Source organism: Poeciliopsis prolifica, unplaced genomic scaffold, assembly GCF_027474105.1.
Source record: "Poeciliopsis prolifica strain line A6 unplaced genomic scaffold, Auburn_PproV2 SCAFFOLD031, whole genome shotgun sequence".
Classification (NCBI taxonomy): Eukaryota; Metazoa; Chordata; class Actinopteri; order Cyprinodontiformes; family Poeciliidae; genus Poeciliopsis; species Poeciliopsis prolifica.
In genome coordinates, this window is record NW_026562406.1 from 2,538,563 (window position 1) to 2,566,234 (window position 27,672).

The 27,672-nt window shown below is 42.9% G+C and overlaps 1 protein-coding gene across 3 annotated transcripts; it reads left to right on the forward strand.

The window, feature by feature from the left end:
- si:dkey-112e17.1 (uncharacterized) lies at window positions 1-27,587 on the forward strand. Of its 3 annotated transcripts, none has more exons than XM_055050691.1 (7): window positions 1-463; window positions 12,723-13,702; window positions 17,413-17,464; window positions 19,135-19,255; window positions 21,188-21,330; window positions 24,850-25,080; window positions 25,950-27,587. In XM_055050691.1, the coding sequence occupies exons 1-7, from the start codon at window positions 392-394 to the stop codon at window positions 26,646-26,648; spliced, it is 2,298 nt and encodes a 765-aa protein (XP_054906666.1). In that variant the 5' UTR covers window positions 1-391; the 3' UTR covers window positions 26,649-27,587. The 3 variants fall into 3 exon arrangements, with proteins under 3 accessions (XP_054906666.1, XP_054906667.1, XP_054906668.1); XM_055050692.1 differs by having other exon boundaries at window positions 24,853-25,080; XM_055050693.1 differs by lacking the exon at window positions 1-463 and having other exon boundaries at window positions 13,212-13,349; window positions 13,436-13,702.
- Window positions 27,588-27,672: the final 85 nt, after the last annotated feature.

Sequence of the window (27,672 nt, forward strand, 5' to 3'; positions counted from 1 at the left end):
GTAAGAGACAGATTACGCTCAAACCTTCGGCTCGTTTGCGTTCAGCATAATTTAAGCAATTAATACTCTTGAATGAGCTGATAACAGTAATAACAATAAGACACATTTAGCAGCGGACAAAGCGAGGAGGAGGAGGAGGAGGAAGAGGAGGCGTGTTGTTTGACAGTCGGAGCGCTTGGGGAGGCAGGGTGGCCGCTCCGCTCCGGGGGTCTCCGGTTGGTCCGTGAGCGATGGAAGCGCGCCCCCGACACTCCAGGTGACCGAGAGGGAGGCAGAGAGGAGCGTGGGGACGCCGGTCGCCCGGTCGCTGGTGCGTCGCGTTGGAGAAACGGCAAAAAAAAAAAAAAAAAAAAAAAAAAAATAGAAGAAGAAGAAGAAGAGTTGGAGGAAGATGACTCCCGTTCCGTCGCCCGCTTCACTGACGGCGTGTCTGCTCCTCGTTGCGGGATGTTTCGCGCAGAAAGTGAGTTTGACGTTTGTGACGTTTGTTTATGCATTTAAGAAAAACTAAATAAAAAAATAGAAAGTGAAGAAGAAGAAGAACAAGAAGGAAAAAGGTCATTCATGAACACGCTTCACTGTCCCCCCCAAACAAACAAACTAACTACTGTATGTTTCATTTGGGATCAATTTTATACATGATGTGCAGATATTGCGTCATCAGCATGTTCACTGCTGCCACTGACCACATGCGAACTGCTGCAAACAAGCTCACGCATTGTGCAATTTGACATTGCAAAGTGTTTATGTGTGTGTGTTTAAAATGATTCAGCCTGCGTTACTTTGTGTCGCCTCCTGACTTTTGCTGATTGTCGAGCAGGAAACACGCATGTGCCTGTTTGACAGCGTTACAAGAAAGAAAAGAATCAGACTTATTTACTCATCTCGATTCAAGCAGATCTGCTCCACTTCACCATCCAATTTCTGTTTTTTTTAATTATTATTTTTATTTATTTATTTATGTTTTTTCAGTTTTATTTCTAAGCTGAACTTCCACGTCGCTCATTGCATGCAGCGCGGCTTCCAGGGCTTGTTTTGATGGCACAGGCGTGCTTTGACGCTCCTGCACAGCTCAGGGTTGGAGAATGGCATGCAGAGTCCAAACTGCTGAAATGAGAACCACATTGGGAGTATGTTCACCTCATGCTCTATGTTTTCACTCAGTGTATAATCCCACGCTTTGCCCCTGACATTATATAATGTGTAGACAGGTCAGCTTTGTTGAGCATGCTTTGGCTTTTGCTTGGATCCTGTCAAGGCTCTTGTATTCCAGTCTGGCTGAATGGGGTGTGAGTGCAGAGAAGTCCCGGTGCCGCCATAGAAAGGGTTCGAGGTCGCCACAAAAGCAGACTTAAATATATTTTATGCGGTAGACCAACGCAAGTCCCTGCGCAGCTGCAAAGTGGAAGAAAATGATGAGTGGATTTCTAAGATAAGTTCATTCTGATGACAGCTGGTTGCACTGGGTTTGATTTAAGGGTAGCAGAGTAAGAAAACAAACCTAACTTTTCAGATTTTAAATAGCAAATATATATATATATATATATATATATATATATATATATATATATATATATATATATATATAGACTTTAAAGTACTTTTTGAACTTCCTCAGCTGACTCTTTCTTTATAGAAGACTGAGTCCTGTGTCTGATGTCTAACTTTAAGGAGCTTTACCTTTGACACACATATTTTTAGGTCATTGGGAGCGGAGGAAGACCCGTGCCTTCCATCTGTCAGGAGTCATCCTCTTCCGCTTTTGGAACAGGTCGGCTCTGCGGCAAACTTCTCAGAACTGGGCTGCAGTAAACCGTCGGTGTATCAAATTGTTTGCATCTACCGCTTTAGTCCCCGCGTGCATAGGGTGCACACTATCTTTGCAATTATCTGCCTGAGGGGGCATGGTAAATGATGGCTTTGTCCTCTGTTCCCCTTTTGTATTAAGTTGATTTTTGGAACAGCATAAATAAGCTTGGAATTTATTCTATCCCCCTGAGAGCAACAGAGGCGGTCGGTCCACAATTCAGCTCTTTGGTGGCAGCAGAGTGAATTTGATCTTTGTTTTAGTGCTCCGCTTTGTGTTTCGGAAGGTTTTATTTGAGATGGAATGAGGCAGGCATTCATTACTAATTGAAGTGAGTTGTGGGACAAGTGAACAGTGGATTCACTTATTCTTCTGGTGAATTATAAGACAATATGTCCACACAGCCCGTCAACAGCTAAACATGTCATCGAGTGTCAGTGGACTGAAGTGGGAACTGGACAAAAAGGGGCCCACCCCCACAAGTACAGCTTGAGGTTTTGTGTTTGTTGTTCTAGAAATGGGCACAAATAAAATCCAGCTACAATGCGAGGACTATTGATTTATTTTATTTTTTTCTTTGTCACCGGTGCAGAGCGAAATTATTTAAAAATATGCAATATGGTGATAAATAGTCAGATCTTTGATGAAGAAATTAAATGACATCTTGATTCTACAGATGGGGGCGGGAGCTTCAAGTTTTACCACAATATTTTTGCTATAATGATAATTAAAGTGATAAGAACTTTTTTTTTTAGGTGACTGTATGGCTCTGACTGTACGACACAGCAGCCACATTCCACAAACAAATACTTTTCTTGGAAAAACATCCATTTGTAATTCAAGTCTTTAGGACACCAGACATTGAATTTATTGATACTTTCATTGAACCAATATTGGAGAAAATGGTAAAACTAACAATCCAGACTTTTACTGACAGAGACGGTGAGAGTTGTTCTTGTGATGAAGAAACTCAGAACTTTATTTTGGACATTAAAGCAGAGCAAAATTCAACAATGATTTTTTTTTTCTTTTGTTGAAAAAAAGAAAGAAAAAAAAAACTAGAGAAATGGAGACGTGTGGGCACAGCCGGCTGTCCCTCCTTTGTACTGAACATCATTGGCAACTTTGAAAGCAGAAAATATCGAAGTGAGAGAGAAGATCCCTGATTTGTCACACCATTAATTTTCTGTCTGACTTTATTTTTGTGAAGTTCTCCTTGCATAAAAGTAGCTGAATTGCTTGATCCCGGACGCGAGGTCAGCAGTGGATGAGTGCTGAGCTTCTTCAGGGACTCTTAATTTCAATCTCTCAAAAAAATAAAAAAGCTTTCATCGGTCCCAACGCCTGGGATCGGGCCAGGAGAACATCCTGACCGATTACAGCAAATCCCCCACAGGCCACTGTTTGTTTTTCTCCTGTTTGAACTAGTCTTTTGTTAACTTCTGTGTGGCACAAAGATGTGATGAACAATTTCCACTCGCAACACGTCTGACATTGATCATCTGCACTGTATGTTGGTGCGTCAGCCTCCAGCATACAGCTCTTTCCTCAACCGTTTAAAGGTGGGTGGTCATCACGTACGAGCAATTCTATCATTTCCTTTGTCACGGCTTTACTTTGTCATCACTGATGCCAGTAAAAGATAGGAAAAAGGGTTTGCGGCTGCCTGTGTTCTCCCTTTAGGCGTGTTCAGCCAGGTGGGGCTATTATGAGTGGCGGATTAAGTTTGTTGTCCCAATCTTACAAATTACAGGCTGCCTTCCTAGCTCACCCTGAAAAGACTTGTGCGGTGAGGATATGCGTGGGCTGCTCACAGGATGTATTGCTGCAGCCTGTATTATCAGCGAAAGCATAAGTAGCTGAGATCCGCCGGGGTCTGATTAGAACGAGCTTCCGGTCACCAGCTGAGTGATCGGAGGGTTTCAAATGAGCAGGAGATTGTGCAAAAGCCCTGGTTTCTTTCTCCAGGAGTTTTCCTTCCAACTTTTTGAGAGAGCAGCCCTGCAAGCCAGAACATTTAAATCTGTTGCATAACGCTAAGTAGGCCTGTCACGGTAACCAGTTTCGCTGGATGATAAATTGTACCAGAAGTTATTGCGATACACGATAATATTGTTGTAAATTGTCCTTCAAAAAAAAAAAAAAGCACCAAACTGGAGACTTTTATCATCCAGTGTTTGCTAGAAAGTGAGAAAAAAAGAGGTAAATGATAAGTCATGCCAGTGGAAAATATTGAGTATGTTTTAATTTATCATGCCATTGACTGATATATTGATTATTGTGACAGGCCTAACGCTAAGTATGAGTAGCACACCTTTTCTGTGGCAACATATCAAGCCTTCGTTAATGAATGGTCGCAGATGGTTCGGCCATTTATTTTCTCTTATTTCCATGACAAGATGAATGAATAAACTCTGGGTTATGCACAGCGGACCGCGAACAATTGAAATCCGCAAATGCAAATGCATGCGACGCTTTCTACAAACACTTTTAACAGTTCAAACACCAAAAGCACCTTAATATGCACGATGGAAACCATCTTGGCACTTAGTGCTGCACCTCCTCCCCATCTCTGCTCAGCCAAAGACAGGGTTCGTCAATAGCATGTCAAGTAGCATGTCGAGTAGCATTGCCTCTGGGTATTTCAACTTTGGATACTTTTGATATGCTCTTTGAAAAATGAGCGAATTGTGTCCCGTTTTTTTTTTTTTTACAAAAATTTTTAAGTAATGTTCCACTGAAAAATCCACTGACTCGTTGGTCCACGGTGTGCCATTAAATCTTTCTGACATCCGCTGCCACGGTAATTGTCTTCTGTCACGCTTTGTTCCATTACGACCACATCTAAAATCCAGTGAAAGCACCCGCCTTCACTGGAAGTTGTTGAATTGAACTGGGAGCGGCAGCGGCGCAGCATGTGACCCACGCATGGAGGCCTCAGCCCTGGACGTGGCCGTCACAAGTTCCCAACCCGCTGACCCTCCGCCGCAGTAAAGGCCAATATGACGAGAAAAACCCCTAAAAAAATAAAGAAGGCTTCCGTATCAGTACGTGGAGTCTGTCTGTGCTTATTAGTTTAATTGCAGCAGGTGTCAAACCTTTTTAAGAGAGCATCAGTTGCATGCTATGGAAAAAATTTCAGCGCAACAAATTGGCTTCAGCGGTCCAAGGTTTTGTAAACGCAGACAGGTGTTGAGGTATAAAACATTCTGTATGAATGCTTTTTCTAATTGACACTTTAAGAGGAATATGTGAAAAGTTAGCTGCAACTCAGAGGTTGGGATAAAATCGACCAGCCGCGTCAGAGCGGACAGGAATTCAGAAGATCGCTGGCTGGCTTATCTGCCTCTATCCTCAAACACCAGCAGACGCACAGAGAAGATGGTGCTTCCAGTGCAAATTGTTCTGAACGGTTCCCAAACAATTAGCTTTGCCAGTGACGTGCATCAACGCAACATCGATTGACAACACCCACCATTTACGGCAGACCGGGGATTATGCTGTATCAGTGATGCATCTGTTTGGGGCAGGAAGTAACTGTGGAGCTCGCAGACCATTTTTATCTCATTTTGCAGCTCGGAATTAGTCATTGGTTCAACGTGTACCGCCTGCTCCGATGTCCCGAATAAAGGTCAAGGAGAGGAATCGGCCAACTTGCCGATCTCCTTAATCGGAACCAACATGCAAAGTATTTTAAGCTTTGAAAGGGCTGGGATAAAACTGCATCGTCGTGGTGCGTTTAATTGATAGCTACCGTCCTGATTGATGAGCGTTTTTTTTTTAATGGCTTCCAATTATTACGACTTTGATAATCCAGGTCAACTCACATTAAAAAATGATTGTAATAAAAGCCGGTTTTTGAGAGTTTTTCTGTCGTTTGTGAAGTGAGGAACAAAAATTTATGAAAACCGTAAATCAAATTTTCTACATAAAAAAATTATGATTCTTAAGCCAGAGCATTGCTGAGCGTTGCTGTCGTGTTCTGGTTAGACGGCAGCGATGTAGAACATTTTGGCTTATGTGCAAAATGTTCTATTTTATCCGTACGACAAATTCCAACATAGCAGATTTAAATTTGTGGTTCTGATGTTACGAAAGCAAAAAGTTGCGTGGGTCTGAATTCTTCTGGAAGATGCACAATTTCACCAGATGTTTTGCTAATTGCTGCTGACTAGTCTGAAGGAGCTGAAAGCAGCGCTGAGGCAGAAGCTCTGAAGCTTGGAAACTGCAGCACTGAAGAAGAGCTTCGTCCTTAAAGGCAGCTCTCGAGCGTTTTGTGCAGCTGAATGCAAACATGCTTGAAAGAATCAAAGCGACACCTCAGGTGTGTTTTTGATGAGTGGATAACATTGTAGCATGATGTAAAGCTCAAAAAAGTAGCTTTAAAAAAAATATTTCAGACTATTACTTTTGGGAATTGAGCCAAGCCAGGCTCTCCTACTGCGCTGTGTAAACCTGTAATTATAGTTAAAGGCATTCACTGGAAATCAAACAAAATTTTGAATTATTTCTTAAAACAGTTTTTTTTTTTTTTTTACCACTGCGGAGAGGAGGTCAGGATTCACCACAGAGTCCCACAGACTCGCTTAACAACGACCACAGCTGCAGCAGCTAGTTTTTTTTATTTTTATGAGAAAATATGTTAATAGCTTTCAAACCACAGACATGGAAAGGAGGGCTTCTTCTCTCGCTCGCCCGTTTACGAGCGCAGCAGCAGCCATTTACGGTTTCCTCCATGCGTCCAGCGACGACCATCGTTCCGCGGCCACTACTGTTATGTGGAGCGGGCCTGTTGTTTTGGGTTCGGAGAGGTCTTTTTACAAGTCCGTTATGATCCGGTGCTAAATTTGAGCCTTTACACGGATCTTGTTGGAAAACCTACTGTGGAATGGACTGATGTGATAAAAACCCAGAGCGCAGCATCAGCGCCTTTCCGCAGTAGTGCAGAGGGACCTCAGGGAGCTCCTCTCCTATCAGAGAGTCTGCTTGCAGCTGTGCCAAAAAATCCAAAACTAAACCCAAACTTTTGTGTGTGTGTGTGTGTGTGTGTGTTTGTTTTTTTGAACGGTAGCTGTGTCTGTCCCAAACACAAGAAACTTCATGAGAGAATTGAGTTTTTCTTTCCTCGTCTCTAAGGACTTCTCTTGTACGCCCGTCTTCAGGAGAACTTGTAAGGTTTCTTTGAATAACTAGGGAAATTCCCACATGTTTGTTGAACTCCAAGGAGAAATGTTTTTTCCTAAACTTGAATTAGAGGCAGTCGTAATTTTGCTACATTCGCATAATTGCATAATTCCTCTTATTTATTTATTTTTCAGGAATTTTTTTTTGTCCTCTCTGAGGATTTCATTACAAAATTAGTTTCGGTCTTGGACGATATTTTGGTTCATCAAAAAATGTGAACAAAATGACAAAAATGACATTTGCCATTTGCGTCCAGGATTTTACACCGACCCTCGTCAAACTGAAAAGGTGAATCTAGAAAGTCTATGTCTTGTTTTTTATTCTGCCACATTGATGCTGCTTCTTGCGGCTGCTTCTCCCACATATCGTGGATGATTGCAATGCCTCCAGCGTGGATCGCGCTTTCTGAAGCGAAAGCCTGTGAGGCGGCGTCACTCTTCTCCTCTAGTAAACAGGGCTGCTGAGGATTCCTGCCCCCTTACAGGGGCCTGCCTGCCTGTTTGTGAGCCAGTTTGAGAGTGTTTGTGCATGAAGGCTGGTCTGACGGCGTGCGTGTGCGTGTGCTTGCACGCTGACAGTATTTCAGCAGAAGGTAGCTCATGTTGCAGAGTTTTCACGGCAGCGTCACCAGTCCTGGGTAATTGCAAAAAAAAAAAAAAAAAAAAAAACAAGAAAAAAGCTTGGTGCAGCAAACAGGACAGCTTGATGGTCTCAGTTGTAAGGTAGAGGGTTGTTTACATGTGAAGCGCTGGTCCAGGTGTTTTAATGACCTGCAGTTGAAAGCAGAAGTGAAACCAGAACTATGTCTGATTGAAATAGTTTCTGATCTTAAACAGAAACTATTTTTGATTTCAATCAGAAACATAGTCAAACTCCAAACTCATAGAAAATGATTTATATTTGCTGTCATAGCAATTATCAAACATATACAGTATACCTCCAGCTTAAGTGTTTGACAAGATGTAAAGGTTAAAAAAAAAAAGCAAACAAGCAAAAAAAAACTGCTTGGGAGTTTTCCGGACATTTGTTTCAGATTTGTGGTGCGTAGAAGCCGAAAGCTCCTTCTCCATGTTTGGTTCTGCTTCTGGGGATGCAGAGCAGACCTCAGAGGTCTGGATGGATGATCCGACGGCTGCAGATCGCTATTACATTTTCATACTAATGATTTATAAAGTAGCAACAGTATTTTAAAGTAGCAACAGTATTTTAAAGTCAATGCTGCCAAATTGTTTCAGGCCATCATGTCCTCTGACCTCTGACCTTCCCCTGCCCAGGAACCCACCTGCTGCCTCCAGCTTAACCGGGACACAAGCGCCCTAGCTGGTTCTTACATAAAGGTCCAGCTTGCAACTTATTAGCATCACTTCATTAAAATATGATGCAGCCGGCCTGCCCATTTGTGGAGTGGCTCACTAAAACAGCACTGCGGCCTCATTGTTTTGCCATGAGAAAAGGCATCCTGGAATAATTAGCGGCCTGCCAGTGGAATGGCCTGTGATGTAACAGAACTGAGATGTTTGGCATTATAAGAATGCCCCATTTCCACTCACCACTGTGGCACTTCAGAGTCCTTTCATGTGTAGTCTACCATGTACGTCCCAGTGAGCAGAGGACCTCCCAGCCAGGGAGAAATGAGGTGGTCTCATCACTGACACAGCTGTCTTTTCACCAGTACCCACTCCCGGCTCTGCAATATTTACAGCCTCTTCTTATCTGGTTGACCATCTGCTATTTCTTTTTGTTGACAAAAGCTGCCCGTTTGTTTTGTTGTTGTTGCTTTCTGTTTTAATCCAACAAGCAGCATTTTGTCCTTCCTTTCCACCATAATAATTCACAGTGGTTTCCATCATTGCGCAATTCTGCGCAATGAGGGAAACCTGATTTAGGTGTTGTGCAAACACCTAAATCAGCTTACCCTCCCCGACCTCAGCATGAACGCCATTCGTTCCGTGTAACGATCGTTTCCGGCGCTCTGGCAGCGAAGGCGAAGCATGCCAAGAGCTAATGTAATTGCATTTAAGTGTCCGTTCCAAAGAAGTACCTCGACATCAATGTGCTTCCTTTTCAAAGTCGGAAATTGTTTCATTTCACCAGTTTTAATACAGCCCTTATGCCAGAGACGGCGGGGTCATCTACCCCAACGGTGCATCTGTTTTTAAATGTGATTCGCAAAGTACGTAAGGGAAGTAAGCTGGTTAAATTTCTGCAGCTGCTCAGCCGCACACGTTCCCATTGCAACTCTTGGAAAGTCAGTTGGAGCTAACAAATATGCCTTCACCAAGACCCACCTCGCAACTTTGAATGCCTGTGCTTCCATTGCGCGTAAGTTGGTCAGAGGCTGTAGTTCAGTACGAGATCATTTTGCTCAAACATTCCACTTACAGCTTGCCGTGTCTCCAGGCCGAGGTTTGTGAAATAAAACACTTTGAGATCGACTTACAGCATAGTGTGATTTTCATAAGACAATCCGACCACATTTGAAGAACACTCCTAAACAAACGGGCATCACAAAGACCCAGGATCACAGCAGACCAATCACAGATGAAGCTACGAAGACGTTTTAAATCCGGGTTATAAATCAATATTAAAGCCTTGCCTTACTTCGTCATCCGAAAATGAAAAGAGCATAAAACAGCCAAGAGGTCCCTGGTAGCTCTAAGGGAGCTGCAGAGATACACAGCTCAGGTGGGAAAAGCTGCATTTGATCATTTTGACTTTCATGGCCGAGTGGAAGGTAAAGCATTTATGATTATTACGATTAAAGGAATCAAAAGTGGGCGATGTTTGGATGCTCCACAATGTTCACACACCAACAGCAGCAGGTGCAGTGGGAGGTGGATTTGGAAAGTATTGACCTTGAAGGTCTGAAACACAGTTTCACACCACGATGTGCAGAACTGTCTGTCGTTTTCCTTTCACTTTGCTGTTAAGTGATGCTTAATTTTCACGCATTTCTTTATGAGGTCGGACCTCATTGAAATAATTTTTTAAAAAATTTTAAAAAATCTTTTTAGCCGAACTATGATGAACTCAGATAAGTTTGGCAATGACCGCTCAGATTTCCGGATACACAATTTTGACTTGTTTAATATTGCTGATCAAACTCCTGTTTAGCATCGTCTTAATCCCAAACATATGTTTTTATAAATGTGCTAACAAACGATCAGGTAATTAAGTTAATATGTTGAGTAGCTCCTGGTTGTATTTTTGATGGAAGTTTGTACATAATTATTAGCTTATAATTCACAAACAATGAGGCAGGAGCAGAAAAAAAAAGGTAGCATATTGAGAACTCTCAACAAACTAGCCTATTCCTCCATCTGCCCATTAGCGGGACGTATGTTGAGGGGGAAAAAACAAACAAACAAATAAAAAAACCCGTCCAAGCTTCAATTTCAGAGCAACAAGAACATTTTTTGTGGAACTGCAGAGCAGCCCCGTCTACTTTTCTTCCTGTCTCGAACGCAAGTGTTGCTGCAGGGTGTTGGGTTTGTTACCTGTCTGGCGAGGGAGGGGGGTCTCCTCGTCTGGGGCTTTCCCACAGTAAAGAACCGAGGTGAACAGAAAGCCTCATAAACACACAGCTCCCCTACAAAGGTCTGGTTTTCAGCTCCCCGGACCAATAAACATCTGCCTATGCTTAGGGCCAGGGTCCCTTTTAAATCTCCATACACCTGGGAAGAATTACTGCCAGTGGGGTTTGAAGGAATGCCCCCAAAGGTCACCAAGGCCAGCCACACAGGCAGTACACAGGCTTTCGCTGCGCAGCCAGAGGTGAATAGTTCAACTCCAAGATGGTTCATGTGAGTGAGCAAATCAAGACGACGGCTCTCACGTGATGCATTTACCTCTGGCCTCATTCCGTTTTATCAGATCAATGTCATTGATCGCCATTTGGTCGAATTTCCAATAGAACACTCATTTCAAGTTCGCGAGTATACAAAATCACATCGTTTAACGGTTGTACTTGTAGGGCAGAAATAATAGGAGATTATGAGAATCTCGTTTAAATTTTTAAAAGGCAACAAAAAACAAAAACAAAACAACAACATTGTTTCACATCGATTTGGGAGTGTGTGCTTTTCCTACTTGGCTTTAACACCGTCCCATTTCACTTATTAATTTATCTACGTCACATAATGGGATGAATGTTTTATCTGTTTGTTAATATTAATCGTCAGTGTGGGCATGTTGTGGCTGATTTTAGAGATATTTTACTGAATCCTTTCCTGAAAATACACAATCTCAATCCAGACAGTCGGTGTAATCTAATTTCATACCAATTTCTAAATGTTCTTTTATTTATTTATTTCTTTTGCGCTTGCAGTTTGTAGATCAGCATGATATGACTGGACGTTTTTAGTGTAGTAAATGCAGAAATGACACTTTTCAAAGTGATAAATGACCTTTTACTACGTCATGGAGTCCTACCACCTTGGCGTATTGAGATATCAACGTTTGATGCAGGAGACAAAGGGTTTATTTCTTATCCACAGATGAAAGGAGCAACATTGCAGAGATTTAAGTCGTAATCGATTGACAGAATTTTTGCTGCCACGGAATAAGACACAGTCTCCTGAGAAACTCCTCTCTCATTTGGTGTACCTCAGGAGTCCGTATTTGCACCTGTTCTGTTTTTTTTTATCCAATTTATTTTATTTGAATAAGCATTTTTTTTAAATGCCCCGTCACATTTTGTTTCATCGCTATGCAGATGACAAATATATTTATATTTATGAATGTAGCATAATGCTAAAACACCTTTGAAAACCATTTTGAAACATTTTCTGAATTTCTAAGAATAGATAAAACTAAATGAAAATCAAATAAAGACAAAGTAGAAGGAAGTCCTGTTTTGTTTTGAACTTATAATTATGAACTTGACCCTGTGAGCGGTCATGCGTGCCCTTTCCTGGAAACCTCGACAGGATTTTGAACTCTGCATTCTGTCTTTAAAACTCGCGTTTTTCAGTTATGTGTAATTGTGAAGATTAATGGTGCATTTATTTAATGCTCTTGAAAAGGTCACCTGTCTCTTCTTGTGGTTGGACTTTTATAATTGCCTTTATGTTGGTGCCTGACTACCTAAAGTCCTGCATCCATTCTACAAGAACCGAGAAGCCCAAAGTTGTAGGACAAGAATGACATTATTATTATTTAGCGGCTCTGGTCTGGAAGTCCTTGGGACACGATGTGGACAAGCTCTTTTCTCATGTGGCGTCCCGACAGCTGTTGTGTGCATGGCCAGAAATAAGCCCTATGAAGGGAGCCGTGAAGATTTCCTGCACTTGAGATTCTCAGAAAGCACAAAATGTGCTGACCAGAACAAACATTTTCTGTTCTTGCCACTTTGACTGAACAAACCAATTTCTTAGTTGTTGTGGGAACATGCCCAGGCTGTCAGTGACGTTTTGACTCTTGAAATTCCAACGAGATTAAAAAGATAACGAAGAACAGGTCTCCGTGGCGGCTATCCCTTGAAGAGTCACTGGGGTTGCCACTTTGTTCAATGTTCACTGGGTTGTCTTATCAGTTTCATTGTCCTGTGAATTTCTTTTGTAGCACAGTTCTATAGTCAGTTGTTATCAGATCTAAACTTGCTTTGCTCATTTTTAACAATGATGCTAACACAGATATCTTTTTTGGAAGATTTACTGCAGACTGAAGTGGAAATGTGATCTTCTTACCGCCGGGAAAAAGCAAAATGACTTGTGTTTGTTATGTTTTGCAGGTGTACTTTGACTGCGGTGCCAAGGTGGATGTGGTGGACGTTCAGGGCCTCATTTTGTCTCCTGGCTTCCCCTACAACTACTCCTCTGGGACTCACTGTGTTTGGCAGTTTGTTGTTCCAGTCGATTACCAGCTTGTTCTGGAGATATTTGACTTTGACGTGTTCGAAAGCCACGATTCCGAAGCTCAGTACTCTGCTTTCTCTAATTTTGAAGAAGAAGACGAAGAGGCAGCAGCAGAGGAAAGAGGGAAGGTCACGCCTACTGGCTTATCCGCTGACGGAAGCTTGTCGGCAGCCGCAAAACCAGCGTTTCAGAGTGCAGGGGATCTTCTAAAGACTCCCCGAGATGGCGTACCTAATCAAGTCGTGGTCCAGGAACAGTCTACAAAAATCGAGATTGCCAAAGTTACAAATTCTGCCAAAAGATCTGCAGACCTTTCTTCTATTCAGTCTTCATTGGCCCCTTCTTCCCTCCTTCTCCTACCTGGTGCTGCGCCACCTGCAGACGAGATCAACAGCTCCGTCTCTGCCTCTCCCTCAAATGAAAATCTCAGTCCCACTTTGAGCCCAAGCGCGGTTGTGGAGGACACCACGTATGGCTCACCGCCCTCCACAGGAACTCCTCCTGTGAGCCCTGAAACTCAGCAGTCCATCCTTGACGCCTGCCCCCACGACGTCCTCTACATCTCAGACCTCATCACCTTTTCTTCTAGGTTCTGCGGGTCCAACCGCCCTCCCAGCAGCCAGCTGGTTTTTGGCTCAAGCCAAGAGATGGTGGAGGTCATCATGGAGCTGATCACCACCACCCACTGGGGACGCGGATTCGCGCTTCTGTTCCACTACCACAACCTGACTGAGCCGGGAGAGGACCAACGAGCCACGTCCCCATCAGGCGGCAAGGTGGACTCCCTTCTTGCCGCTGTGAGCGGAGCCGCTTTCTTCGCTCTGATACTCACGACTGTACTCTGCATCATTTTCAGGTAACAGAAGCAGCCACACAATTTAAACCACTGAAAATGGTTCCTAGAAAAAGGCTTAATGGAACAGCTAGTTGATCTTAAATCAGTCTGTGATTTGTGTTTGATACTGGAAGGTGCAGAGATTCACTGTCTAAACATTTTTCGCAGTTTTCATTAAACATTGGCAAGTTTGTGCCTTGGAAGATGAGTAACTGGAGCCTCTATACTAGCTTAATGTGAAATAATAAACCACTTTTGTTTGTTTTTTTTTAAATGAAAACTTTGCTTTCATTTAATATAAATATGTTATCTTGGAAGGAGTCAAAACCCAAAAGCAAATTCAAAACCAATACATGAGGCCTCAGTTAATATTCTAGTTCCGTTTGTTCTCCAGAGCTTCGATTTCCAAATCGAAAAAGTCAAAGAGAACATCGAACGCAGTAAAATCCCTGCATGGAAAGTGAGAGTTTACTATCCAATGTGGCTGCCATGCATTTAAAATGTGGTAAAAGTGAAGAACCAATTGTTCGTCCGTACTTCTGATGGGTTGCATCTCAGTAAACTTCTTTTATAAAACATTGTTTTTGTTGTTTACAGCCATTTCTAGCATCAAACGAGGATGCTAGCAACAAGACAGCAGAACCTGCTGGTTTTTTGTTTGTTTTTGTTTTTTTACTCTAGATTCACTGATACGATGTCTCTCTCAGGTCAGAGCTCTGACGTATGTGGCAAATTGAACACAGCGATATAACCCAGAGAGAAATTCCCAAGACCTGAACTCCTGCATCTCCTGCTGCGTAGCTCGGCAGCAAACGCACAAACTCTGGCCTGCGTCGTCGCGTCCCTGTAATGTTGACTCAGCTGGGCGCCTCGGTGCCTGATGCGGCGACCTTTGGTGATTAGCTGGCTTTGGCTGTGGCGGTGCGTCTTCCTTGATGTCGGCTTTTCTCACCAAACACCGAGAGGGCATACAAGGTGCAGCACCTGGCATCAATTCCAGCGCCACAAAACCTGAAAGGCAGGATGAAAGCAAAGGGCGGGTAACTGAGCGTCTAGGGGACGACCGGGAGAGGCAGAGCCCAGTGTGAGTTTGGTCGCAGTGCCATTCAAAGACTGCTATAAAGGTGTAAATTACATTTGTTCCCAGCCCCAAATAAGTGGCGCTAATCTTAAGAAAACGTAATACTATCCGTTCTGACGAGCTGATTGTTTTACCCCCTTGCTACGGATGGGTCTGAACCTCTGGAAGGGTTTTACATTTGTGTCTGTATTAATCCTCAACTTTCTGAAAGAATTTGAGCAGCTTGGTACGTCGGTCCCTCTGCAAGCACAACAACTCTGCAGGCTCTCACTTTATAAGGCCAGTAAAATTAGAAACACGTGTTCCATAAAAAGGCAATGTGTATAGCAACACCACAAACGCGGATGCACGAACACCCGTCGATACACAACTCCAGACGCAGAAGCTCAGTAGCTGCTTTTTTTGTTGTTGTTTTGCTTTTGTTTTCCCTCCTGATGTTCCCTATTAATTTATACGATTTCACTGAAACAGCTGGCACCAAGCCAGGCTAGTCAGGCACAATCATGCAGGTTTTAAGTAGCACTGAGTTCACTTTCAAAGGTGAAAATCGTTAGGAAACAGCCGGAGGTGGACGAGGGTATCCACAGGGGTTGCTCTCCATTTACTGGTGACAGGTAATGAACTCACTCAGCTGTGATATTCTCTTTTAATAAGAGCCTACATGCCTACGTATTTCATACTTCACTGGGTCAAATAGATCTCAAAACGTGGAGGAAAGTTCGACAAATAGTCCAGAAAAGACTGACAAGGTACTCCATCTTTTAAGAATATCAATAACAATGGCCATGTGTTTCGAGGAGATGTTTTTCACATTTTTCAACAACCATCAGTGTATTTTATAGATGTTTTGATATGACAGAGCAACACGACGTGGTGGGCGATTGTGAAGAAGGAAAGACTCCTGGGTTCTGCCACATTTAAAAAAAATATATATATTTTTTAAATACTTCTGAAAAGTCAACCTAGTTTACTCTGATACCACAAAATTAAACCCAGCACATTCAAGCACCGTCAGTTTCCGGCAAATTAGTGGGCAGACTCCACATGTGTGTAACTCAATCTCAGCATAAACCCGGCTACTATGTAAGGACGTCAGAGGTTTGAGGCTGTCAGAGGCTAACGATGGACATGAAGGCCAAGCAGACAGGTCGCGGTGAAAGTCATGGAGAGGCTTAACGCACGATTAGGCTATGAAATGCAATTCGAACATTGCCCTGCTCAATCCAAATGGAAAAAGAACAGCACGACGGAAAGTGGCCTGAGAAACGATGGATCGCCTTATCTGACAGGGCTGGACATGGAGAGCATCAATCAGTAAAGCAGACGAGAGGCCCTACAGTGAATCTAGAGCAGCTGCTGCGATCCGCAGTTTAAGTTGGCAGGACAACTATTGGCCTCGCACTCCATATATCTGCCCTTTCGTGACAACAAGAAAGCGAATGTTGACGAATGGCCACAAGAAGTCTTGTTTGAAGTTTGCCACTATCCATGTGGGGGACAAAGCAAACAGGGGAAAATATGTTCTAGTTAGGTAAATTCAAAATGTAACTTTGTGGCCTGCATGAAAAACGCTGCGCGGGCAAATTATGGGAAGAAATTATGGGAAGACTGCATTTTCCAGTTAAATGCAGGAAAACGCTTGAAGACCTGTCAGGAGACGCAAGTATCTAGAAACTGGACAGAGCTTAATTCTGGATCCAAGTCAGTGCGTCGTCCAGCGCCCTCTGCTGGACGACGGGCAAACTGCAACAGTGAATGAAGGTGGAAGTGGACGTTTTGAGTCAATCGATTGGAACTAATTTCAACCTAATAAACCATGAACCAACAGTTAGTCAGTCGTCCATTGAGAGTTTGCATTCCCAGTTGGTTGCAGCGCAATGTTAGCATTCCGTTACTGGAATGGTCCATTCAAGTCCAGGGCAAACAGGATGTTTATAAACTCCGTCGGTCGAGTTTGATGAAGCTTATTCTGTTTAGCTGAGAAAAACTGGAAGAATTCAGTCTCTAAATGTAGGACTCACCGACTCAGGGGTTTGATTACAAACACAGACTACAGGGGAAAAACGTGTTGCTTTCCTTCCACTTTCCAATTATACACTACTTAGTGTTGGTCTATCACACAGAATCCCCAAGCTTGTGGTTGTAACATGTCAAAAAATGGGTTTAAGTCAAGGCAAATGTTGGAATAATGCCGGCCTTCCTTTATTGGTGATGGAGAGCCCGGGTTAGGGCTTGTTATCACGCATCACAAAGTTTTAAATTCCTACCAGCGAAAAAATGCAACGACAGCTCAGCAACAGCCATTACAGGAACGGCTGGAGACGACTGGAGCGTTTGTGAGAAATCAAGTTTTTTGCGGTGCATCTTGCTTCATTATTCAGGGCCACAACAGAGCAAATACCGAGTCAGATCGCCACAGGTATGCAGGAGTTATACTAAAAGTTAATGGATGTAATTATATTGTCAGAAAGATCCCATTTCAGCACAGCTACATGGAACTGTGTCCATTTTCACATTTCTGGTCAAATTGCAAACATCAGAATGTTTTTTCCTCAGCAGCAGCTTCATGGAAAAAGGGCTTTCTCACACTGATCTGTCTTTAATTAGCACTTGAATTGATTATGGTTATTTTTTTTTGTTTGTTTTCCAGACCCAAACTGTGTCCAAAAAGAGCCAGTTCCTGCACATCCACCAACTCTGAGGTACAGAAACAAAATGTTTTTTTTTTTCCCTGAACATCCTCTCTGTTTGGCATTTTATTCTTTTGAAAATTTGGTGCTGGAAAGACATGATGCACAAAGCTAACAGTTTAGCTGAACTGTCTGTGTGCGTGTGTTTGTGTGTGTGTGTGGGGGGGAGGGAGGTGAGAGGGAAACAACCCCAGACTGTTAAATCCATAAAATTGGAGTCAGGGGCTCCATATTAAGCGCTGATTATTAGAGACTCCATAGGGAGTGAGAGGTGGACCTTGTCTTGTTTAAATCTCTGACGTCAAGGCGCCTGTTGTTTTTCTTTTTCCATCGCTGTTCGTGTGGTGAAAGAATTTGCGGGATGCCTACGAGTCTGGCACGGAATTTCACAAAAACCAAAAAAAAAAAAGAAAAAAAAATAGAAACAAGATTTAGAGATTGTTTGCTATTGACAAATCTATTTCTCTTTATAAGCTAAAAATGTTCTCGTAATATTTTCAAGTGGATCGTCTTTATCTAAAGACTCTGTTTATAAGAAGGATCAGATGCTGGTCCCTGTTTAAATACGTCTGCTTCTCCTCGTTCCTCCCCGCTTGTTTCTCCGCATGAGACTTATCCCCTACCTGCCTTCTTGTCTCTGCTGTCTGGTTCATTTGTCAGACATTCCTCTGGAAATGGAGGTTTATCCGGGCTCACCGGACATTTCTTTTAATATATTTTCGTTACCGAGGGTCAACGCCGCCTTGCTTCTGTGGCTCTGCCTCGCCCACTCCCCCCTGAGGCGAACCAGCGGAGGTTCACTCCAGGTCACAGATTTACAACAAAGGCTGTTTGGTAACATTTGCAAAGCCTGCTTTACAGCCTTATTATCCTTATCTGTGTTGTTGTAGCGGAAATTAGACTTTGACTCATTTTTTTTTTTTTTTTCAAATCTTCAGTCAACGGAAAACTTGGTTATAACCAGCTGATTAAAAAAAGAAATAATTATTTTTGCTTGAAGGGTAAAAATCATAATTTTTTCACGTCATAAACTAAGTGTGAACAAATGATCTCAAATCATGAGGCAGAGTCATTCAAGACGTCCAACCTAACTTGTCTTGATGGTGAAAACAACATAGCAAGAGCAAAAACAAGAGATGAGTACCAATCCGATCAATATCCGATCTCCAAACTTTGTAAAGCCAAAAATCTTCTTTCTGTCGCGACGTTCTCGTCAGAGTTGTAGTCAAGTCCGGCCGAGATGAGATCAAGACGTTGAAGGAAGTGAGATGAAGTCCAAAACCAACCCAATGAGACCAATTTCAAAACCATTGCTGTACTCATAAGAATGTCCTGTAGATGCTGCCGCTAACATTTCCAAAATAATCTGCCTGTATCAAGTTGTTCGCCAGCTAACTGATAACATAACAGGAATCCAGGGTGATTGGTTGCATTAGTAACGACTTCCACACTGAAGAGTGTTGCGACAAGTGTGTTACCGATTGGGGAAAAAAAAGTCTAAATTTACTTTCCAACTTGGCCAGTCAAGTTGGAAATTGTCAGATCCACAGTGAAGCTATACTTTCCAAGATTTTCATGTTTTTCTGTTTTTTATAGATATTTTTTTGTGGGACTTTAACACAACACCCAATGTGTTTCAAGCATTGATGTGATGAATAATCTGCTTGCATTGTATGTTGCAGGTCGCGGAGGGAGCCCAGAGCGTTGCCGCCGAGATCAGTGAGCTCCAGCTGATGGCTGAGAATCAAGCCGGTCCGGAGTCGACCGCAGAGCAGGACACCCACAGCAACCAGCCCCGTTCAGGTTGGGAGGTGACACACCTACACAGATCCATGTATTCCCACAAAGTGAATTCCTCAATGACTGAGCAACTGCCCCGCTCAGCTATTTATTTAAATTCAACCCCGGAATGCGTCAGTAATACCGCTGAAACGAGCCGAGGGCCCTTCAAAAGCAAAGCTTCTGTGGATGTGGATTTATTCACGCCACTTTTGGCTGGAATATTTCACGAACGATAATAACACCATCGAGGATATAAATCTTTTCATGTGGTCATTGTGCTCCGTCAGACGTTAGAGTGTATCCTCCACGCAGGGCGGGGAAGCAGATCTATCAGCTTGGCTGCGTGGGAATGGATTCTGATTTACATGCTGCCTTTTCCTTGCTCTTTCAACAAGTTCTCCACTTGTGAAGTGCCAGGGGGTTATTCACACATCTGCCAAACATGTGTCATAATCCTAAAATGAAATCATTCCGTTGTTATTAATCTCACTTTAAAAGAAGAAAAGCCCAGCCGTTTTTAACAAAAATCAGCTGACCCAAAGGTTTAGCATCACAGCAATTTTAGAAAATAAAAGTTACAGAACTATTTATTTATTCCTCTGTATTATTATTATTATTTTTTAAATTGACCCGTATAATAATCCCTTACTTGCTGACCTCCCGCGGGTATTAATATGAAGCAACGCATGATTCCGTTTCTCTTAACCATTCACAACATAAGAAAGACAAGAGAACATGCCAGTCGGGTATAGCAGAAACTATCCTTGGTTGTACTTGCCTAAACTCGTCCATATCTTCAGGTAGAGCAGTAATCAAAACGTTTTGAGCAGCTGGATCTGTGACAGTCGAGTGCAGCAAAAGCTTTTTGTATGGGATTGTTCAAACTGAACTTTCTGCGGGTCAACCTGTGAAGCATGTGCAAGTGGCTGCCTTTTTTATTTTTTGCAAAAATACATGCAGAAACCGTCACAGAGATCCAACAAAATCCACTGACCTTCAATTTCGACTGGAAGGTCACGACTTAGTGCACTATTATAGTCTGCAAAATATATAACAGTGTATTACAAACATGTTTGCAAAATGGATTTACTAAAAGAGATGGCATTTATAACTTGAGAAGATCAGCGATAAAATAATAATAAAATAATAATAAAAAAAGTGAGAACTAAATAAGTGGAGCTCTGTATTTCTGTCATTGGAACAAATGTGTTGAACAGTCCGTCTAAAGACACCAAAGAGTGTTGGTCCATTTGTACTTTGATGACAATAATAAAATATACTTAAAATAAATAATGAAGTGTATTGATTCAGATGCGAAAATTAAATATATATTCTTTCTTTATTACTACCTTTATTTGTACACATTGGCTGTGGTGTGTTTAAAGATATATGTGGATGCTTGATTGACTTTTGAGAGAAGGGGTTGACCATATAAGTTTCTTTTTTCTTCAAACGACTCCTTTTCATTCAAAACGTTTGTTCATGTCAACATGTGACAATGGGTTGATTTTAAGCTATTCATGTAAATGAATGAAATAAACAAACAAATAAATATGCTGCTGAACCGCAGCAAAACTCTTTCTAATTTTAAATACTGCCAACTATTTACCTTTGTTTCCTTTTGTCTTTTACAGTGTTTCCATTTAGAGTGGCCTGAGGAAGTGCTAAACTAATGCCAGCACGATTACTCTCTTTTATTACAACGTATTGAGAATTTCGCTCATAATAACAGTTAATATTGTTAAGAGACAACTAAACAAAAAGGCTGATCTCCTTCTTCATAAGCTTCCTGCTTTGTTTCAAATGCCATCATCTTTGGTGACGCAGGCTGCAGAGCGCTTTACAGAAAAATGCTGCAGATCACAAGCTTCCTCCTGGCCGTGAAAGTGTGTCTGCGTGGACACAAAGCCCCTGCTGTGTTGCCTGACAGTTTTGCACTTTGTCTTTCCGCAGACGCTGCTGAAGGCGATGTGCCCCAGACGGCAGACGTGGAGCTCTACTGCAGCGGTTTGACTGAACTTGATCTCGGTGCAGATGAGGTTTTCATTGCATCACCAGCGGCCTGCCCAAGCCGGCTGCTCTTCTACCCCCACGCTGTAAGAACCTGTTGGATATTAACATTGATGCCTATTGAACCTTACGGAAACAGTTCACACCCTGTGAGACTTTCCAGAACTTTTTTCCACGGTCACAGATGTCAATGTGTTTTGGGGGGGATTTTATTTGATAGACTGACACAAGGCAGCTTGTAGTCACGTTGCAAAGCCCTCCATCTCCCTGCTGGAGTGCAAAATACTGCAATGACTACCATTGGTTTTAATTGTCAATACTATAACAGCTAGACAACAAGGTCCAAGCTTATCACCTTTCACAGGTCAGGAAAAAGTCTTAATTAAAAACAGCGAGGTACAGGGAAGTAGTTCAGCTATGCTAGCTTGACTTTGACAACCTTAACATGGAGATGTGTCGCGAAATTTGGGCACGTGTCAGTTCAGTAAAATAAAATAATAAATAAAGGCGACCCACGCCCCAACTCTGACAATTCATCAGTAGAGCAGATGGTGAAATTGGCTAATGAACCACTGCTGTGTTCAGACGTCTTTAATTAGCAACAGAATTGTTCTACCAAGGCAGAGCGGCTACGGATAGGAAATAAAAGAATAGTCTTCTGATATGTTGTTAGCCTGAAGCTAGCCTCAAGCTAACCGAAGCATTAAGTTTCGATTAGCTTCAGTTTCGGTTAGCATAAAGCTATAAAAATACGCTTTTTTCCCTTGACTTTTGTTGCCGGTGTAGGAGAAGGAGACCCCGTAGCTCTTCCTGAGCTCCTGACCCCGTTCCTCTCGTAGCACCAGCGCGCTAACATTGGTTCTCCGATGTGAAATGACGAGAGTGGCGCTGAATGCTGTCCGCTAACCAGGGGCGCGATGCGGCTGTGAATTCCTCGCTTTGCACGCCGGTTCAAAGGTCGATGCTGTGAGGACGAGAGCAAAAACAAAAACAAAACAAAACAAAAAACCCCCACAAACCCTAAGTTCTGTGTTTCGACCCGCTAATTTGGAAAAGTTCCCAGAACAAATGAACATCGGAGGTGGCAGAGCATTGGCTTTTCTTTCTTTTCTTTTTTGTTGTCTGAACTGAGCCAATGTTCCCAATAAGACCGATACGATTATTCTGACGTAGGCCTACTTGAAAAGTACAATCTAAAACTATGTCAACTATGAGGACATGAAAGGGACATGAGGATAATTAAAAGAGGAGGAGGAGGAGTTTTGAGGAAGCAGGCGCCTTCTTTTCCCCTTTTGCTCTCTTTTGTGCTCTTTTGGAATAAGAGTTGGCATAAAACAACTCTGGCAGCTTTTTGAAGGACTGGCAGGCTTTTCTGCAGCCTGGGCTAATGGAGTATTATCTTCAGAGCCAGATTCCCAGCTCAAAGTGTGTGTGTGTGTGTGTGTGTTGCTGTGTTGTGCCGCTGCACGCTTTTGACACAGTGTGTGGTCTGGCCGTGTGTGTGTCCTCGATTCAGAAAACCATGTAAGTAATGTTTGGTAAATGTTACATGAGAACATTTAGGCATTGCAGAAATAATCAGTGGGCGGGGAAGTTAGTTGGAAGGTAGACATTCGTGCAAGGGTCATTAACTTCCGTGTTTTAAGTGCTTCGGCTTTGATTTGATCTTTTTTGCTGGTGTAAAAGAAAAAAAAAAAACGCTTCCACAAAATCTCTAACTGGTTCGTTTCGACAGCATTCTACGGTTTGTTGCTCGAGGTTCTACTAATCTGTGTGTGTGTGTGTGTGTGCCGAGCCCCCTTACTGCCCCCCAACCTCCTCCTGAAATGTTTCCAGCTCGATCTCTTGATTGACTGGGGTTGCTGATCTCTTGCCTCGTGTCAAATGTAAAAGTTGCCATTGTGTTTGCGGGGCTTTACCGGGCAAAAGAACGTTTTAATTAAAGCCCCGCGCTAATTCTTGTCTAGACAAAGCTGTGCCGCTGCAGACTCCGTGGGAAGGATTAGTGCTCTCTGAAACAACCAAAGCCTCCGTCCTGTGCGGATCGACGGGCAACCGGCTGATCAAGATCGATGAAGTAACTTTTGCACTTTTTAATTTGCTGACTGGGTTTTTTTAGCCGCTCCAGGAAAGCTGCAACATGTAATGTGCACCAAAACGCCACGGCGACCGATTTTATTTCATCTCAGGGGTTTTGCATTTCAGGACTTTATGAAATGTCAAAATTATAGAAATTAAAATGTATTAATGTATATTAAGGAATTACTGACTTGAAACAAGCTCCTGTTTCTTGCCAAAAAGTTAGTTGTAAGTTAGTTTGCTCTGATTTCAGACATTTGCACTAGAAAATGTAACCAAGTTTTGGTGAGATTGAATTAAATTTTTTTGCAGTGCAGCTTTGCTCCAGATGAAATGGAAATTACTCCAAAATTCCTATATGTTCTCCTAACAGCTTAATTTTCTTACATTTTATTTTTTTACCCTCAATTAAAAATGAATGTCTCAGCTGATCAGCACCTTTGCTTCAGCTAACGCATCAGACATAACTAAATGCGCTGGGAGGCGTTCAGGTGCAAAGCTGTTTTCTGTGTGAAATAACAGACTTCTTTATATTCCAAACCGTAGAGGATGACAGCGGTAAGAAAACCGCCGGCATATCTCGGTCTAATTTAGTTTTCCAGGCGACGGTTTGACGGTTAAAGATCGCCGGTCGCTGCTCAAGCGGAGATGCGTGCTTGATTTGTTGACGGTCTGTCCGGCCCGGTGCAGGTCAGCGACCTTGCTGCTGCAGTTGAGTGCAGAATAATAATGCCGTCTCTGATATGGAAGCTATTTATGTTGTCTGCTGAGCCTTATTTCTAATTTGTTTGTTTACAGTGTTCGGGCAACTCTTGTCTTTTAACCTCTGCTCATTTATTTGCCACGTAGCTTGTTCCTTCCTTTCTTGCTGTTGCTTGGTATCCATGAATCCCCTGCAGGCAGAGGTCGCAGGTTCAGAAAAAGCAGGCAAGAAAAAGTGCAAAACAAATACGTATATATATTTCAAAAAAGAAAATTAACTTAGATGAACTATGAAAGGCAATATGTCACAATGCAGTGTATTGAAAAAGTGTCAGTAAATTGCACTCAGTGACTGCATTTAAACATTGTTTTAATTTTATTGATATGAAATGATATTGTCATTGAACAAACAGCGGAGAAATTATTAAAACTGACAATCTGGACAGGTTTTAAAAAAAAATTCAACAATAAATAAAATTTAAAAAAAAAAAATTTGTCACGATAAATGATGCGATAAATGGCAAACTCGTCTGGACGTTAGTTCAGATAAGAGACCATGAATTGGTAGATTTTTCTGTGCCTCATTTTTAAAATATTTAGAATATTAGTATTTTATTTTAGTCAGGCGTCTCGAAGCAAATGGGCCTGAAAACAAATGTTCGCCACACTTTTCAGATTTTGATTTGAATATTAAAAAGAGGGGCTTAAAATCACGTCTCTCTTTTCCGCCACTCCATTACTGTCGTCTTCCTTCTGTTGATTCACGGCATCAAATTTAATAGGATGCATTCAAGTTGACGGCTGCCACATGGTGTGTTTCTTAGCAGCGGGAGAGGTTCCTGCGGCACAGTGACACCGGACCCGGTCCCTCGCGCGACTGGCCCTCAGCGGACACCTCGCCGGCCGGGGCCAGGTCCCTCAAAGAGAGCGTCTGCTCGCGGCCGAGAGCCTGGAGCGTGCGCACCTTCCAGGACTTCCTGCCGCCGCTGCCGCAGCTTCACAAGAAGTGGTGCAGCTGGAACTCCACCAGCCCCTTCACCAAGCTGGTGGACAACGTCAGTACTCGCCTCTTTACTCCAGACTCGGTTTCACCTTGGGCCGCATCACGGTCGCGGGTGTTTTTAAAGGGCCGATTGAGCCCGAACGGATTCTTAAAACCCACTAAGAAACTATTAAAATGTTAACAAATAGTGTCTGCAATTGATTAGACGATGCTTGGATATTATCTAATTTGCTTCATGTAAATTAAATAATGTTCTTACTTAATGATAAGAATGTGCAGCAATTTGTTGCTGCTGCGATCATTTTTAAGATTTTAATACAAGTTTCTGGAGGTCGTAGAAGGTCAACCAGCCTCGTCCGCATTTATGAAATCAAACAAATTTGTGCTGTTCTGTGTTTGTGCAGCAGAATGATTTTTGTTTGAAGATATGAATGAACATCTAAAGGTCAAGGGTTCAATCGGCCTCATCATATTACCCAATTCAAATAAAATTGGTGCTAAATGTTGACACAGTATCTGAATGTGCTACGTTAGCAGCACAAACGATGCACAGGCGATTAACATCAGGTTTGTTTGATTTAGTAGCTAGGCTAGCATCAATTAAACCCAAAGTTTTGACTTTATCTTGCAGAAAATTAAGCTCTTAATGATGCAATAGGACAAAAAAAAAGTATATTTCTGTGAATCTCAGCGATGGTGGAATTGGAACTGATTGATGCAATTTTGCATCACACAGGCAAAAGCCATTTTGGTTTGATTGATAAAATAATATTTAAGCACACAACCGTTGAAGGTTGCATTTCTGTCATGGAGAAATACAACCGTAAAGATCCGGATTTGAGTTTTACACGTGCTTTATAGCGACTGACATTCTGAGAGCCCGGTTTCATATCTTCTAACCCGTCGAATATTTCATTTCAGACGCCATCTGGTTTGATCCCCGACTGCAGAGAAAGCAACAGCAGGAAGGTGTTCTCCAACGCCCACCTGGAGGCGCAGGTGAACACCAGCATCGTCTCTGACTCCTCCGCCAGCAACGCCTCCTACCCCCTCACGCAGCCCGCACAGCGCCAACGCCGCCTCAACTCCACCAGCAACCTGCGCCGCTCCCGCTTCACCGGGCCGTGTTTCGGCCTTCTCTCCGAAACAAAAGATCCACCGAAGGGGGGCGGCGTCCCCCCGGGCTGCATCCCCTCGGAGACCGGCCCTGGCTCTTCTTCCCCACCCTCCTCCAGCTCTTCCTCCTCCTCCTCTTCCGCTCAGTGCCACGTCGAGAGCGGGCCGGCCGGGAAGAGGCTGGAGTTCCCAGGCGAGGGCCATCACATCAGCGTGCCGGTGTTCGCCATCTCCGAGGAGGAGGACAGGCAGCCGCTGGTCTCGGCCCAGCACCTGGAGCAGACGAACGGACCGGTCGGGGCGAAGCTCGAGAGCAAACGGCCCCCCGCAGGCAGCGTCAGCCCCAAGAGGCTCAGGCCGGAGTGGAGGCCGTGGGGCAGCCAGGTGTCGGGGGGCGCTGCCCCGCCGGCTTCAGGAGCCTTCAGGGAGTCAGGCGCGCTGAAGAACGGCCAGCCGTCCGTGAGTCTGTCCACGGGGCTCTGCTCCGTGACAAACCACATGTGACCAGGAGCCGGGGAGACGAGACTGTGCTGACCCAGACCTGGATTTCTGTACTAGTGGCACTTTCTTTTTTTTTTTTTCTGACAATGACTTTTCCAAACTCCACTCTGCACCGCAAAAACACAAAGTCTTACCAAGAATGTTTGGTCCAGTTTCCAGTGCAAATGTCTTAGATTTGAAATATAAAGAATGAACTGACTTTAGGGCAAGAAGTAGGAACTTTATTCGAGTCAGTAATTTAATATTAATGAAAAAGCTTGAGGTATAACTTATAATGCAAAAATTACATGAAAAGTTAATATTTTTATATAACTTTTATATTAAAAGTTAAAAATTTTCCCCAAATTCCAACTTATAAAATGGTAAAAATGTCTTTGTTCCACTGACCGATATTTTACTCAAAACTAGTGCTTTTTCATAAATATTAAAAAAATTATTGACTCAAAGCAAACTCCTGTTTCTGGCTAAAAAGCTTCTTTGAAGACAGCTTTGTCTTATTTCAAGTGTACTACGATGTTATTCGGTACTCTAAGAAACCGAACCAAAGATACTTGGTGAGATTTTGCGCCGGCTTATCATTTCTTATGTACACATATGAAAAAGGTTCTTGGACAAAGAAAACGCTGTTCATTCCGCAGAGGGACTGACTTTGTTAAAAGCACAAACGGCGTTTCTTCATGTCTGTTAGCTCCTGCGTTTCAGCCGCCGCACTGTCCTGCGGTTCTCCGTGTCGCTTTTTACCCACGAGTATTATGTAGGGCGTAGATAAATCATTTGTATCACTGTCACGTCGGTGTACGTGTTCTTACGACTGATGGCGGATTCTGAAAGGGAAGTCGGAGCGCAATAGAAAGCGAGAATAGAGACCGTTATGCCGAACAGAGCACTTAAACGATAGTTGTTCATATGTAAGTAGAGGCTCAATAAACAAGCAACTGTTAACATCTGGTGTTCTTAATTTGGCAAAAAAAAATAAAATAAAGTAAAATTTAACGCTCTAGGATGTTTTCTGCACGTTCACCGAAAT

Bases quoted from the DNA above. Each gene is read 5' to 3' on its own strand.
- si:dkey-112e17.1 (XM_055050691.1), top strand. From the start codon at position 392: ATGACTCCCGTTCCGTCGCCCGCTTCACTGACGGCGTGTCTGCTCCTC. The intron at 17,465-19,134 runs GTACAGAAACAA...TGTATGTTGCAG, and splicing joins GCACATCCACCAACTCTGAG to GTCGCGGAGGGAGCCCAGAG. The intron at 19,256-21,187 runs GTTGGGAGGTGA...GTCTTTCCGCAG, and splicing joins CAGCAACCAGCCCCGTTCAG to ACGCTGCTGAAGGCGATGTG.